This window comes from Amphiprion ocellaris, chromosome 20 (genome assembly GCF_022539595.1).
Source record: "Amphiprion ocellaris isolate individual 3 ecotype Okinawa chromosome 20, ASM2253959v1, whole genome shotgun sequence".
NCBI classification, from domain to species: domain Eukaryota; kingdom Metazoa; phylum Chordata; class Actinopteri; family Pomacentridae; genus Amphiprion; species Amphiprion ocellaris.
The window spans coordinates 10,082,347-10,098,319 of record NC_072785.1 but is presented as its reverse complement, the minus strand read 5'-3'; the positions used below and the strand labels follow the sequence as shown (position 1 = coordinate 10,098,319).

The 15,973-nt window shown below is 39.4% G+C and overlaps 1 protein-coding gene across 1 annotated transcript in view; it reads right to left on the bottom strand.

Moving 5' to 3' along the window:
- myo10l1 (myosin X, like 1) overlaps positions 1-15,973 on the bottom strand; it is a 66,157-nt gene that overhangs the window by 14,689 nt on the left and 35,495 nt on the right. Inside the window, exons 4-26 of the mRNA XM_023274954.3 lie at positions 13,684-13,871; positions 11,916-12,050; positions 11,013-11,137; positions 10,855-10,868; positions 10,666-10,750; positions 10,253-10,359; positions 8,902-9,031; positions 8,688-8,806; positions 8,423-8,569; positions 7,408-7,508; positions 7,224-7,290; positions 6,822-6,914; positions 6,639-6,707; positions 6,464-6,546; positions 5,282-5,384; positions 4,935-5,015; positions 4,681-4,805; positions 4,159-4,276; positions 3,879-3,985; positions 3,472-3,754; positions 2,503-3,372; positions 2,205-2,328; positions 540-678 (exon numbers count right to left, since the gene is read on the bottom strand). Coding sequence (XP_023130722.2) covers positions 540-678; positions 2,205-2,328; positions 2,503-3,372; positions 3,472-3,754; positions 3,879-3,985; positions 4,159-4,276; positions 4,681-4,805; positions 4,935-5,015; positions 5,282-5,384; positions 6,464-6,546; positions 6,639-6,707; positions 6,822-6,914; positions 7,224-7,290; positions 7,408-7,508; positions 8,423-8,569; positions 8,688-8,806; positions 8,902-9,031; positions 10,253-10,359; positions 10,666-10,750; positions 10,855-10,868; positions 11,013-11,137; positions 11,916-12,050; positions 13,684-13,871 — 3,413 coding nt within the window. The remainder of the gene's footprint in view (positions 1-539; positions 679-2,204; positions 2,329-2,502; positions 3,373-3,471; positions 3,755-3,878; positions 3,986-4,158; positions 4,277-4,680; positions 4,806-4,934; positions 5,016-5,281; positions 5,385-6,463; positions 6,547-6,638; positions 6,708-6,821; positions 6,915-7,223; positions 7,291-7,407; positions 7,509-8,422; positions 8,570-8,687; positions 8,807-8,901; positions 9,032-10,252; positions 10,360-10,665; positions 10,751-10,854; positions 10,869-11,012; positions 11,138-11,915; positions 12,051-13,683; positions 13,872-15,973) is intronic.

The window sequence follows — 15,973 nt, the reverse complement described above, 5'->3', positions numbered from 1 at the left end:
GCCCTCTCACTCTTTCTAACTAAAAAAAATATGAAGGAGTCTTCTTTTCTAAGAAGTAAATCCCCAGTTTTTGGTGTAAATGCATCCATTTTTTTGTACTTTACCAAACATGCTGCAGAGTGTAATGCTTCAAGTTAGACAAATATCCAAATACTCCAAAAAGCACACAAAATAGTCACAAACTCAAGTGACATTACCTTGTTCATGCAGATTCAAGAAATCTGACATTTCAGGTATTTACATTAAAACTTTCTAGCTATCAAGCTGACATGCACAATAGTGTTAAATGAAACCTGTTAACTTTAATACACAAAACCAGTGCTTTTAAATCTATAAAAGCACATTTGAACTCCTGTACTTTACAGGATTGTATGATCTCAACATACTGACAACTACAAAATCACTAAATTGAAGCGTCCTAATCAACTTTATCAACTTTCCCATCTTTAGATTCAACAGAACAGTATTTCCAACAGAGATGTGGTGCAAAGTTTCCTTCACTTAGCATGCAGGCTTCACTCAGTAAAAACTACAACAACCTCCGTGACAGAGTGGACAGGCCTCCTCCCTTCTTGTAGAGCCAGCCAGACTTCAGAGACTCTTGTTTGGATCGGAACCACATGAAGGTCTCATCCTTTAACACACACCAGCGCCTCCTCCAGGGGATCATCAGACCAGCTAAAGGAGCAGAGAGGACACATAACATTACAATCATAAAATAGCATGTCATGAAGACCTGCATTCCAGCCAAGTCAAGTGATGTCCTACAAAGGAGCAATACTGCATCATATTCTTCCATGAGGAAGTCTGTTGAGGATTATTGTGTACTAGAGCTGTTGCTACAAGCGATCCAGGACTTCTACAACCAAAGTGAGAGATGTTGTCATACTTTGACACAATGACTAACAGGTTTCTGCTGAGTGTTGCCCCTTGTCGTGCTATTCATGGACAGGATCTCATGGTGCAGTCTGGGTGAGGAGGGTGTCTGGTTTAGGAACCTCAGAGTCGTGTCATTGTTTTTTGCAATATGATGTGGTTCCATTGGCTTCTTCATTCCAAGACCTTCAGCACAGCCGGACGAGTTTTGCAGCCAACTGAGCAGCAGAGAAATAAGTTAACACCTCCAAGTCTGAGGACATGTTTCTCTGCAGGAACATGGTGGATTCTTCCCTCTAGCTTGGGATGAGCTCCTTTCCCAAGTGAAGTAGTTTAAGTATGTCAACCTCTTGTTCCCAAGAGACAGAAAAATGAAGTCTGAGATGGACAAGATCAGGGCAGTGTCAACAATAATGCAGCACTGTACTAGATTGTTGTAGTGAAGACAGAGCTGAGACGGAAGGCAAAGCCCTCATCTTACCAGTCAGTCTACATTTCAACTTGCATCCATGGCCATGACATCTGGGAAGCATCCAAACTAATGAGTTTGCAAATACAAGCAACTGAGATGAGTTTCCTTTGTAGGATGGCTGGGCTCAGTCATAGAGATACAATGAAGAGCTCAGACATCTGGAGGAGCTTACAGTGGAGTCGCTGCTCCTTTGTACTGAAAGGAGCCACTGGAAGGGGCTCAGGCATTTGATTAGGATGCCCCCAGGTTGCCTTCCTTGGGAGGTTTTGCCAGATATGCCCCACCAGGAAGAGGCCTCAGGGATCCCCCAGGAGGAACTGGAAAATAATGCTAAAGAGGGACATCTGGAATTCCCTGCTTAGCCTGCTACAACTCTGACCTGACTATTATAGTCATCATATTGTTGTTTGGACAAGCTCTGATACGATTAGCTAAATAAAGTGCTGAAAAAACATTTTGCACTTAGACTTGCTTATTAATTGCCCTGTAAAACCTCAGTCCCTTTACATATTAAACTAAAAAGTTGCACACTTGTGTAAAAGATATGTAGGTAGGTAGCTAATCTGACACTACAAGTGCTTTATGATTTACATTTTAGTCAGGACACTGTACAAGACAAAAACTAAATGTGTTTTCTGTCTTTTATTTTTCAAAACAAACAGTGATTTCTGTGTTCTATATTTTCAAAGCGATGAATAAATTCAGCAATTCATACTATATAGTAATGCAAATGTCTGTTTATATGAGAAGTTATGAAACACTGATTGAAGCCAGTATGCAAAATCAGATGAATAAAGGCCCAAAACTGCAGAAAGTAGAAACTGTCAAAATAAAGCATAGGTTAACATATACGCACCCTTCATGTAGAGGTAGCCGTGGAAGTATGGCGGCCCGTTTCCATTAAGCAGAGTCACTCTGCCGTTTGTCACCTCTTCATCAGTGTCCATCATGCCATCATGTTCATCATCACTGTCTGCATACTGCAACATCAAACAATAACATTGGTTCATAACTCACACATAGTAATACATAATAAAAAGTAAAAAATAAATATGTCACATTTTCAGTTTATCACAGATAGAGGTTCATTTTATGGCTGCTCATACATATCTGCGTGCACGCGTGTGAGGATGCGTGTAAGTGTGTCTCCTCACAGAGTCAGAGCTGCCTCTGTAGGATTCAATGCTGGCGTTGGTGCAGGTCGACTTCCTGGGATGCTCCTCATCCGGCACCGTGGTGCTGCCACGGTTGCTACCGGACACGGAGCTGTCGTCTCCGGCGGTGACGGACCCCTCCTCCTCTTCCTGGTCGTAGTCGGACTCGGTGTCGGCCGGCATGCTGTAGATGGGCTCCTCCCCGTCCACCAGACTCTCCACCATGCTCACCTTCCTCTCCGGCTCCGTCTTGGCTCCGTCCTTCTTCTCCCCGTCTCCTGGGGGAAGTGGAGGCGGTGGAGGAGGAGGCGGTGGAGGTACAGCAGCACCGTCTCCAGGTGGCGGGAGTGGAGGAGGAGGAGGAATCCCACCGGCAGCCACCATGTCGTCTGCTGGAAGGGGAGGCGGAGGAGGTGGTGCTGGAGGTACTGTTCCCTCTGCAAAGGCAGGCGGTGGAGGAGGGAGTTGAGCAAACATGTCCTGATCCAGGGGAGCGTCTGTCTCAGCAGGAGGAGGGAAGTCCGGCAGAGGGATGCACTCCTCCTCTGCGTGGAAGCCTTCATCCACGTCCTCCTCTTTAGACGCTCCTCTGGCCGTAGTTGCCCCCTTCGCAGCTTTCGCCTCCGCTGCAGGTTTTGCTCCAACTGCCCCCAGAGAAGGATCCACACCTCCAAAGTTCAGGAGGTCGATGAGCTCTGTGGCCTTACGGGACGCCTCCTTTTTCATTCGTTTGAGCTCAGCATCCCGACGCAGCTGCAGCTCCTGCTTAGAGGATTCACAGAGCTGCGATACTTCGTCCTCTCTTTTCTTCTGCAGACGCTCGATCTCTCGCTCGAGCTGCAGGATCTCCTCCATTTGGCGAGCCTCATCCTAGAGAAAGGATGGAAAAGTGTAAAATACTCATCAAATATTGCTAGAGATGCCACTGAAAATACGTACATTTGATTGGCTTCAAAGTGTTTAACTTGCCTCTTGTGATTTCTCCTTCGTCTCGTCTCCTTCATTTGCTTCCTCCTGTCCTCCTTCACCCGCCGCTTTCTTCTCTCCCTCTTCTTTCTTCCTCTGTTCTTCCTCCTTTTTCTTCTTTTCCTCTTTGAGTTTTCTGACACGAGTCCGAGCCACCTGACCTCGTCTGTGTTTCTGCAGCACCAGCACCGCCTTGCGTTGCGTTGTGAACCGTTGGTGCTGGATGTGCCTTCGTAAGTGTTTCTGGAGGGTGACGACGCTGATACGGACGCGTTTGAAGTGCTTCCTGAGGACCAAATGGCGAAAACACACTGAATCAGACCAAGCATATATCCCTAATGTGGGAGTCAGAGGGCTTCAAGCTTACAGAGGCATCCCTAGAACATTAATTCATATTAGGAGGGTCTTACTTGGCGGAGAAAGTGAGTAGGTGGGCTCGGATTATCATGGCAGCTTGGCGCCGGACTTCATCCCTGTCTTTCTCTATACGATGCTCCAGAGACTCTTTCATAAACACCTACGAAGCAAAAAGGTGGCCAGGTGAGGTCAGAATATTATAACGCACATCTATTAAAAGAATTTGAAGAATAATGATTTTGAACAGTTTCTGGTTGCAAAACTTTGGAAACATCCATCATTAAGGCTTTTTAGAGTCTGAAAGTGATTTTGACAAAAACTTGGAAGCCTTACCTTAGTCTTTCCTAACTGCCACTCTTTTTTGGTCTTGTCGTATTTAGTTAGAAGGTCTGTGCTTCTCTTCTTATCGTCACCTGCTGTTGGTACTTTTTCTTTGGAAATGATCTTATATCTGGCAGAGAAACAGAACAGAATATGAGAAAACAACAACAGAGAGATCTCAAAGGGTAAAAACTTGCAAGCAAAAAACAGACACACAGATGCAGTGGCAGAAAGTACATAGATTTACTAAATTGTGACTTATTTGTATCAGCAGATAAAATATGTAAAGCATTTAAATTACCTTTAAGTAACAAACACAATAATACACCAGTAATTATAATCTCAAAAATGCCTTTCTACATAAAAAATCCTTTACGTTTTGGTACTTTATGTATTTTTTGATGCCAATACTTTTGTACTTTTACTTAAGTATAAATTAAAATGCATGACTTCTACTTATATCAGGGTATTTCTACACTATGGTACTTTTAGTTAAATAAAAGAGTATTTCTGAGATATTTCTGAGACATTTACCGAGAGAAGAAATCTTTGAAAGTCCTACGAACGGGGAATCCAGCACGACGGATCTTTACAGTCTCCAACATCCCAGAATACCTCAGCTGGTTAAGGACAACCTCTGGGCTGAACACATTTGGATTCTATGAGAAAAATAAGAAAGATTTAACATTAAACTAATACCTTTTGATATAAGATGCAATCATTCTCTGAGATACAGGTATCTAATGTAAATCTGAGAGGATTTAGGTATGAGATGGAAACAAACTGACCTTTTCCATATTGGGTTTAATGCAGCGAATGAAGAAAGGATTGGAAACACTAAGAGTGGCCATGAGAGCATGAAGCGAGTCCTGAGGAGACAAAGACAAAAGAAATTATCGTTTTTCCTCCAAATGGCATTTTGCAAGATTACCATGGTCATTTTAAAGACCTAAAAAATTATAATAACCCATAAAAATAACCAGCAACTTAACTGATAAAGAAAACAATCATAACCTCTCAGTTCTCTGTGGCTCAGGCCCCTTTGTTCTGAGATGCTGAGATAAGATTACAAAGTAAACTTTAACAGCTTCTTCTACTTAAGAATCACTGTTCTTCAATCACATGCATCACTCACCCTGAACTGGGAGCTCACTGTGGGTTTACGTCTGGCTGTTCCCATCTTCTCCTCGTTGTTCCTGCTGCCGACCTTCTCAAACAAGTCGTAGATGAAGTCCAGCCTGGGAAGCAACAGAAATACAGCGAATGCAACACCCACATCTGCTGATGATCATGGGTTTAAGAAGATAAAGACAGACCAGTGACAAAAATATAAAAAAATACAAAAATCAGGAACAAAAATCAGCATGTTCTCTGTCAGCTTATATTATTTTAACCCTCGTGTCGTCCTGCGGGTCAAAATTGACCCGGTTTAAAGTTTGAAAATGTGGAGAAAAAAAATAAATAAATTTTCACAGTGAAACTTCTTATGTCCACGTTTTCAACATTTTTGGGAAATCTTTGAACATTTTTTGGTGGAAAAAAAAGAAATGTTAAAAAGGTTTCTTAAGAACGTTTACAAAAAAATCAACCAAAATCCAGCGAATTTCGGTGGATTTTGGTTGATTTTTATGTGAATGTTCATAAGAGAATATCAGACGTTTTACTGAAATATATGTAATCATTTTAGATATTTTTTAGGATTTTTTTGAAAGATTTTTACTCATTTTTCGAAAACATTTACAAGAATTTTCTTGCCAAATTTGGGGGATTTTTTTTTTTTTAAATAAAACTTTTCAGGGAAACTTTTAAGGAATTATTGGACTTTTCTTCCTGAAGGTTTTGCAAATTTTCAGAAATTTGGGAATTTTTTTGCTGAATTTTTGGATCTTTTTCAGACAAGGAAACAATATTTTTTGGTGCCCATAAATGAGGACAACAGGAGGGTTAATAGCAGTTTGATAAGAATTAGATGAGTTTTCAACAATTTTCTAAGTGATTAAATAGTCTTTGGATCTCCATGGTTCTTATACTACACACTAAAGCCAATCAGAAACTGCCAAAAACACATTTTCAGTGACATAAAATCTGTCATTTTGAATATAGCTTCGATTATGGTTTTCATTAGACAATAAAAGTTTGATAGGAATGATCATAATATGTGGAATTAACTCATATCAGCTCAAAGAATTTAATAAACTAAATCAAAAATGGATTTATCTTCCAGAGAATGAAGAATGAACGTAATTTTACATAATACAATCCTGGGATTTATTACAGTCTAAATCTTTGCCATCTGTTGTACATCTGAATAAACTACCTGCTGTCTTTGAGCATGTTCAGGATGTCGTCTCTGAAGGTGTCTCTGTTCTTCTCCAAGATTCCTCGAACATCATACAGAACCTGTTCAAGACCATCATCGTAAATTTCCCAGACTTCACACAATAATGCAGGCAAGATGCTGAAATGGAGTGGCACAACTATACAGGACTCACCTCTCCAGCGTAATGTTTGATACCAAACTGATGATCAGCAAGTCTGGGCTTCACATAGTAAGGGTTCGTCTGCAGAAAAGCAGAAAAAGAGCCCAAAAAGTAAAACATAATGTGACATTTAGCAGCAGCAAAGCAGCTCAATATGTTGTGAATTATGGATGAACGACTGTGTAAATAACTCACAGAGTGTCGGCTGTGCAGCTTCTCCAGCAGAGTGAAGTCTGTTCCTTTAGGGAATCGACTCTCTTCATTCACCAGAGCCAACAAGCCCAGTTTCTGAGAGACAGGGAAAAAAAAAACCACGATGTTATTGCATCAGCATTATGAAATCAGCACCAGTTTCCAAGTACGACATTATCAGATCAGTTTCCAGAGAGCATCTGAGGCAGGCGTCCAATTCGACTGATAACTGATAATTTTAGCCCACTTTAGCCCAGCTCTGACGGAGGAGAGTTACTGCCGTTGTGAAGATAACTGTTTTGGCAGCATATGGCTGGTATTTTCTCACTTAATTACAAAACTAACATCTTTATTGCAACTCCAAAGCCTGTTTATTTTGTGAATAATGGCACAAACACCTCTTACCTTCTCTATGAGGTCGAGACACTCTGCGTTGTCCATCCAGTCGATCGCATCCCACTGAACACCTTCCCTGTGGAAAGCAAACCCAAACAATTATGCATGGAAGAAAAAAAATTACCTTCAAGTCAACACACAGTTGGAATGTCTTGAAGAAACACCTCGAATTATCCCAAAGTCACATGTGTACCTGTTGTACTCCAGCTGCTCCAGGGAGAAGATATGCTTGTTGAAATACTCCTGCAGCTTCTCGTTGGCGTAGTTGATGTTAAACTGCTCGAATCGATTCACCTGCAGGCAGAAAGACACATACTGGATCTTTTATATGCTTTATGGGCCGGTGACACTAAAGAAGCTCAACTTATTTCACGCTGTCTTGAAGTTGCAAACATTAGCGATTCTTGATAAACAGTCACACAAAGCTGGTTATCGATCAGCTTAGTTAACTCTTTGTTATTTTATTTTACTTATTTATTTCCTTATTTTGAGTCAACACAAATTCAAATAATCAGACAACTTCAGAATATTTTCTTCATTAAATATTGAAAATAAAGCCATTCTACATATGGGCAAAAATTATTATAAAGGCCTTTTCAATGTCACTGACATTTTTCAATATGCTCAGCAGTCTAGACTGAGAAAAAATTACTTATGAGTCTTTTCATTTATTTAAGCTATTATGAACAAGAAATACACCAAAATTGATGTAAGAGTAACCATTTTCAATGCCAAAGTAGAGATGAAAACTGAAAACAGTTGTAAATGTGAAGTTTTTAGGTTGGTTATCTAAAATCTTAGTTTGTAGAAATTCTTTTGAAGGGATGATGGTACAAAACAGGTTTCTTTCACTTGTGATTGATCAACTGAACAAAAAAAATGTCCCTATAGTGTTTTACCACAGGTAACTTTATAGTTGGACCTGTAAATTGTCCTTCTCAGGCTTTCGACAGTTTTTAACCTAATTCTCCAGGCAGATTAGCAATCGATAGTTTACTACAGTGATTGAGCACTGGTAAAAAGTGAGCCAACCTTCAGATACTGACTTGAGCCTGAAGATAACTTGCTCAGAAACTCACTACACTAGGTCAAACACGCTGATCTTGTTTAGTATCAGGGAGAGCGGCAGCCGGAAGTTTATTGAACTGAGAAGAGAATCCATACAACATGTAAAACACGAAAAACACAGGAGAGGTCGGAGCTCTGACCTCAAAGTTCTCAAAACCGAAGATATCAAGGATGCCGATGGATTTGAAGTTTTCCTTCCCTTTGATCTTCTGGTTGATCTTGAGGATGATCCAGGAGAAACACTGGGAATACAACGCCATGGCAACAGAGTCTCGAGAATCTACGGCCTGTAACGATGAGAAGGAAGCCCGAGGGAGGGTTAGGATGAGTGTGTGAATGTGATATATATGTATGTATACATATATATATATATATATATATATATCTATGTGTGTGTATGCTGACCTGCTCGATAGTGAGTGGGGAGCAGATTTCCTCTCCTCTGAGGATTATGGAGCGCTGAGTCAGGACTTCAGACAGCTGGAAGGCATCCAGACCCAACAGCTCACTGGCATTAGTGACCACTGGAAAAATGCACAAAGATGTGTGTTAGACTTCTGCGCTGCATCTACCTCACTCTTATATTTTCAGACTCCTTTTACTCGAGCAGCAGCCTGACCCTGCTTGGTGGTGATCTGGGCTCCTCCTGCAGTCATGAACTCGATGTTGCCGAGCTGTAAGACTCCCGAGAGCAGCTTAAACATGTCTCTGATCTCCTCCTCTGTAAACTCTAAAACCTTCAGCGCCTCCTGCACAAAGACGGGCACAGAAAAGGAGATCAGGCTCTTCATTTAGGAATGTTTTTTTTAGGTTTTATGCACACAAAAGGTTAGATCTTGACATTAACATCCTGGTAAAGTGGAAGGACACACTAGGAAATAAATCTGTAAAATGACTTTATATGTACTGGCAGCTTGCTACCTAGACTTTGGCCCATAATTAAATTAGACATTAGACCATTATTGTGGGAATGCATACACAAATTTAAAAAAAAAATCTGTATTGTAATGGTAACTGTATAATTTAAAAAAAAGAAAGAAAGAAAAAGAAATGCTTAATGCTTTGCTGGTGTATCTATAGTTACAAAAGGGGCATTTTCCTGTTATTCAATGTGAAATCTGTAATTAAAACAATGAAATTTGCTGCTATTTAATTATATACCTATAGCTAAAATGGAAGACACTTTCTGCTATCTAATGGTATATTTACAATATAAAAAAAAGCAAGTGTTTAATAAAAAAAAATACTAGCAGCTCATTACTCAAACTTTGTCTGATCATTTCAAAAACTGAAATCTTCTGTTAACATATTGTAATTTGATTTTAAAAAGTTGTCAATGCTGTATCTACAGAGATATAATTTGAAATTTTCTGTTCATGAATGATGCACCTACAGTGATAGCAACCCTTATTAAAAACAACTTACTTTTTAGCAACTTATCTATCTCTGAAAAATACTTTACTCAAATTAAGGAAAATGTTTTTATCTAGATTGCGCCGTTTGCTAATTTGTCACATTCTCTCTTCCAAACATGATCGAAGACTTGAGGACAACAACATTAACTTATAATTCAAAAATGTAAATGAACTGAAATGTAGCTATAAATCACAAACTGTTACAATAAACAGAGTCAAGCAACTGTCAAGACACAGCTGTTTCTTAGAGTGCAGAAGTTTGACATTTCTCCTAAGTGGAACTTTTCTGCTCCTAAAGAATCCTGGATGATTTCAATCTCGAGGAAAGATTTAAAGTTTAACTGTTAATCTGTTCACATGAATTCAAGGACATTAGTCTAATCGGTTGCATTTCATTTAATTCCCTTTGAAGTCAAGCCTTTGTTGTACTTTTGTACTTAATATTAAGAAAACAAGAAATATCTGATGCTCCAGATTCAGATCACAGCTCAAACTGTCCTTTGTATTTCTAGTTGGCAAATATTGAACACAAAAATGAAACAACATCACACTGACCATAACACTGTTGAACAGCTCCTTGTCATTCAGGCTCTTGTCCTTCAGACATCCTGATTGGCTGAGGTAGTGGAAAGATTCAGCGGTCTCCTCCAGGAAGTAGAGGCCTGACAGAAGGAACATAGTCTGTCAATGTACAATAGGATGTACTATGCAGCTGTAACATATAAAGACTGATTTTAGCTCAACATGATCTGCTGATTAAAATGCATTTTTTATATATTTTTGCATCTCCAGTAACATTTCACAGTCTGTTGTAGCTGTCATGTGAATGCTCATAGAAAATATGCCATAACAGTCATATCAAAGTATCACTATAATAATTTATCATATTAAGTGTTTGTAGAGAAAGAACAGAAAGAAATAAAAGAACATTGTAGATATATGAAGATTATCACAGAGGTTTTCCTCACTTTTATGCTCTTTACTCGCTCCTGCCAGCAGAGCATAGAAGATGTGGTAGTTTCGCTCTCCAGGGTTTTGTCGTACTACTCGATTCTATGGAAAAGCATATGCAGCAATTCATTATTAATCACAAAGAACAGCTGACAAATCACTCCTGGTCATATAAATGTCATACAAGAATCCGAAGGCATGTTTACCTTTTCCAGTAAATCTGAATGGACGAGTCAAGGAAACAGCTTTTCACTGATCTACACAAAAAGGCTTTTTATTGCCTAATATTAATAATAATAATAATAAAAGCCCATATGTAGACATGGATGCAAATACATGTATTCAGTATATAAAACAAGGATACAGTCAATGACGCAGCCTCCTTGGATGTTGCCGCCCTCAGAGAAGTGAAGCTGGATGAACTTCCCAAAGCGACTGGAGTTGTTGTTGTAAACTGTCTTGGCGTTACCGAACGCTTCCATGATCGGACTGAAAGGAAAACAACAAAAAAAATGCATTTTGTTTGCTGGGTTTAGAATTTTCAGTGCATAATCACACACCAACCATTTCTGACCTTAAATTATCAAAGAAAAATTACGTTGAAATTCTTTAGCTGTGCTCTGCTTTATGTTCACACAGTGAACACTTGTAGGCTGTGAAATTTAACTTTCCTAAAACCTGACTCCCTAATAATTTGACCTCATATTAGATATTAAACAAAACTTCCAAGTTCCAAGTTTTGACTTGAAAAAAAATCCAAAGACAGCAGAAAATAAAATAAGACCTTGCACAGCTGCACACCGTGAGTATTTAAGTTGTTAAATGAATGTGTGAACTGCACATTATTAATCCGTAGTCCTTTATTGCATGAAAATGAACTCTAAAATCCAGATAAAGCTAATATGAGGCTTTCTGTCCGTTTCAAATTCCCATTGTTTGTTACGACCCTTCCACTACAGCCAAGCAAACATGCTCTGGGGAAATACAAAGAACATTTGTGCACTAAAAACACAAACTTATAAGATACTCGGCTGATTTGGCTAACTGAATTCAGCTTTAGCTACCTTTTTACAAGGAAATGCATTGTGGATTTTGTCCCCTGTCACTTACATTGATGATACAGGATTGGATTTAGAGCCAGTTTGGACAGTTTGAACAATGACTGTGATCAAAACACCACTAGTTTACACACGAGCATATTAGTGTTGACTCAAAATCCTACAATCAATACAAAAACCTAGAAATGTCTGTATTTACTCTCGTTTACCTGCTCTGCACGATGGCCTGCTCCACACGTGTAGTTTTCTCCGACGGTGGCGTCCCGACTGATTTCTGGCTCATCACCGACAGAAACTGCAACAACAGCTTGGTGCTCTCCGTCTTCCCTGCACCCGATTCACCACTAAAATACACACAAACACAACACGATTTAATTATATGCACAGTGACCTTCTCTGACATTCCCATATCTCTTACTGGTCCGGCCGTCTAATTGATAGTGAGGTTTGATAGTTTCATTAGCTTCCGGTCGGAATCAATCAGGAGGTGAAACGAAGACTGAGTGTAATTGAAAGCCTCATGACATGTCGGACGTTACGACCAGAACAAACCAGTGAGCAGTTAATCCACTACATGAGGATTTTTATACTAGAAAAAGAATGTTGTTTATTAATATCCACTACAAGGAGAGATACAATCCTGATTTCATCCTCTAACACTAAAATCCGACTTATTTCCTGAATCTCTCTCCCCAGTCAGTCACTGAAATCAAGCAGATTTTTCATTAAGTCTAATATCTGTCATTGTCTGCATGTCTCTGCATGTGCTCCAGATAAAAACAATGCCAAAAAGACAGAAAATTAAGATATTTTTTGATGTCTATCTGATACTAGGTCTGATTATCCATGCTATGATCGACACCAGAAATATTTGTTGCATTAGTTTGTGAGGTTTCATCTCATATCATCAGTAAATTACAATGTTCCCTCTTGGCTAAAGTCTATGAAAAAAGGATCTGTTCAACAAAAAGTCAGCTCTCTTTGCTGAGATCACAATATAATTAGATCAACCTAGCGTCATTTTTATTTGCCGATTTTTGAAATACCATCTGAGTAAATCTGTATGTTAAACTCTTGAAGGAACACTTCAGCATTATAAAGACTAGGTTTATTTCGTGCCCTGTTAACTAATTTAGAATATAGACTGGAATCAGAGGGAATAATGAAGCTTGGTTTTGTTCAAAAAACAATTTACCACCATCTTTAAACCTCAATAATCAACAATGTATTACAGAAGTATAGAAATAGACAGCGGTTTTACAGAGTAACACGTCCAATTATTTACTATCTGAGCAGTAGCACTGGGAGTCTTTGCTGATCACCTGAATTTATTGATCAGTGATCACTGTTTCTGGCAGAGAATTAACTTATTGCAACCCTAACCTTTAAAGTAGAAAGAAATTAATTTATCAAGTCAATTTCATTATTTTACTACAACTTGAATTATTTTTAAACAACTTGTGGAAATTTCAGTTTAGAGTTAAACGCAATATTAAGTTTTATTAATTACCAGCATCATTATGTCAACACAACTCATCAAAACAGTGTTCATCTAGATTAATACATTTGAATTTATTTTGTTTCTGTGGGGATAACAGAGTGCCCTGAAATATATTTTAGATTGAATTGATTTTGTCATCAAACTCTGGACAAGGAAGTGAAAAATGATATTTCTGTAACTGTTGAACTACTCCTTTAACTGTACGCTCAGCCTGCATGCAGAGACATAAAAAATGCATGTGTAACTCTGGGTAAGTAGGACGATAAGAATAGCAGGATTTTCCAGAAATGGAAATTCCCTCTGATCCAGCGAACGCTGGGATATTCTGCGGTTCTATCCCGGGATTTAAAAATATGCCGGCATGGACTGATGGCTTAGTAGATGGGCTGATAAATGGATAAAGGATTCAATGGACAAGCGAACGACATAAATTAATATATTGAATTGTGAAAACGCCCCCTGTGGTTGAAACTCACCTGATGAGGACACACTGGCTGTCGTGGCGTTTCCAGATGCAGCGGTAGCATTCGTTGGCCACAGCAAAGATGTGTGGAGGGAGTTCGCCCAGATGGTGTTTGGAGTACAAGTCCACCCTCTCTGGGTCGTACAGGCCAGAGATCTGCTTGTACGGGTTCACAGCTGCCAGAATGCTGCCGATGTTGGTCTGAAAACAGCAAAAACGCGACATTACAAGTTCATTCTCTGTGTAATGTTTGTGTCTGTAGACTCTTTCCTTATCTTTTGTTGTCACTTGACTGCATTTCAAATAAATATAAACATACCCTTCCACCTTAAGCGCATAAATACATTGACACATATACAGAAAACATGCACATGTAAAGGCATCTTATGTTAATGTTAATCTGGATTTGAGGATAAGCAGAAATGGCAGGATGAAAATATTATATTAGGAATGATGAGTTACCAGATTTTTATTAAAATCCTGAAGTCAAATCACTGAGATGAAGGAGGATGCAGGCTTGATTTCCATTTTTAACTATTTGTGCTACATAGCTCACCTTCTTTTCAATCCTTCTTCAACAAAACTTCAGGTCAGCAGCGGCTCTATCGTGTCATATTACCTCTACTGTGCATTTTGTGTACTATGCACATAGAAAAGCTCTGAAGGACACATATACTCATGAATATGCGAACACACAGTGACACAGAAAACTGACCCACACATGGGAAATTCTTATGATCAGCTTAAGAGAAATCCATGTATGGACAATATTTCATCATCTAGATTAGGTCACACCCCGGGAGGCTATTAATGGTCTATTGTCTGGTAATCTTTCAGGTTTCCAGGCTTCTCCACATGCCTGGCTGTTAGCTCACCATAAAAGTGATCAAAAAGTGCTAGTTTTAGGCCTTGATGATAATAAATGAATTGATTCTAGCACTGATTTTAAAACTGCAGACAGAGATTAATCTCATTAGTGGGTGCTGAAGTTTCATGGTCATCAGCTAATGCAGTCATTCATTACACACATTAACAGAAACAAATAGCGACAGCAATTCATCTCTCTTGTGATTATGTGTCAGTTATGGGATATGGTGCTGTACTGTATTAGATTACTGTATGGGATATTGGGCCACGCACATAATCTGGCACATGTTTATAGTTGTCAGTCATTCAGTTAATGTCTACATTACAAATTAGGGATCAAAACTCAAATCATAAAGCTATGGAAATGTTTATTCACTGTAATGACTGCCTGTCTCAATCATCTATATGCTGTGGAAAATGGTCAGCACCAATGTAAAGCCTACACAGTTAATGGCCTTAAACATCAGCGGCTTAACAAAACCACTTCAATTTTTTCATAAAGAAAAAAGGTAGAAAGGGAAAACATCCTGTCACTAGGGAGAAATTATTCAGGTTCTTCCTAATGCAGCTGTTTTAGTACTTTTTAGAATTTACTGTGCACCCATCAATACCAAGCTATATCTGCTCTGATGACGATTGGAGGCCTGGCACAATGAGACAATCATGCATCCTCCATTTAATACCACCAGTTAACCTGTCATGCATGGGAGAAAGCCAGGGGACCTTCAGAAAACCCATACAGGCTCAGAGGGAACACACAAACTCTACAAATAAAGGTGCCAGACAAGCGGCAAGTTCAAACTCATCCAGAGGCGACAGTGCTAACAGAGCAACACCAAGCTGACAAAACTGAATGACAGCATTAAAACTAAAACAACTGAGATTAACACTGCAGAAACAAAGCATGACAGCTTATTCAAGAGAAGACCCTAAATGGCACAGTTTGTGTTGGGAAACCACTGAGTGTGTCCGTCCTGTTTTAGAGATATTCCTCAAGCAGCAGAGTTTATGCAACCTCTGGAACTATCTCACTGTTTGGATTTGTGAAGGAAATGCCCTCTGTACTGTTAAGATTAGTTTAAAATCTGAAGATAATAGTTAAGGCTAGCTCTGGTGAAACTAAACCATCCCTTAGTTATGCTGCTATTAGTCTGATTTACTGTATGTAGATGTGCAATGAACATAAGACCTGCCAATGGCTGCTCAATTTGCACTGCATTCTCCTCCTCTTTTGCTGTGTGCGACCAAAATCCCTTTCACTCAGGGAAATAACAACAGTGGCATCTGGGCTGGCAACCTACCACACTGAAGATTTCAAGTTTTACAGAAGGTCTGGATCATGCTCACCTCCCTGCATGCAAACTTCCCCAAAACAACTTCCCCATAACTATTTTGATGGGACACCATCACTGCATCCTGGGCTTTGCAGCATCCAT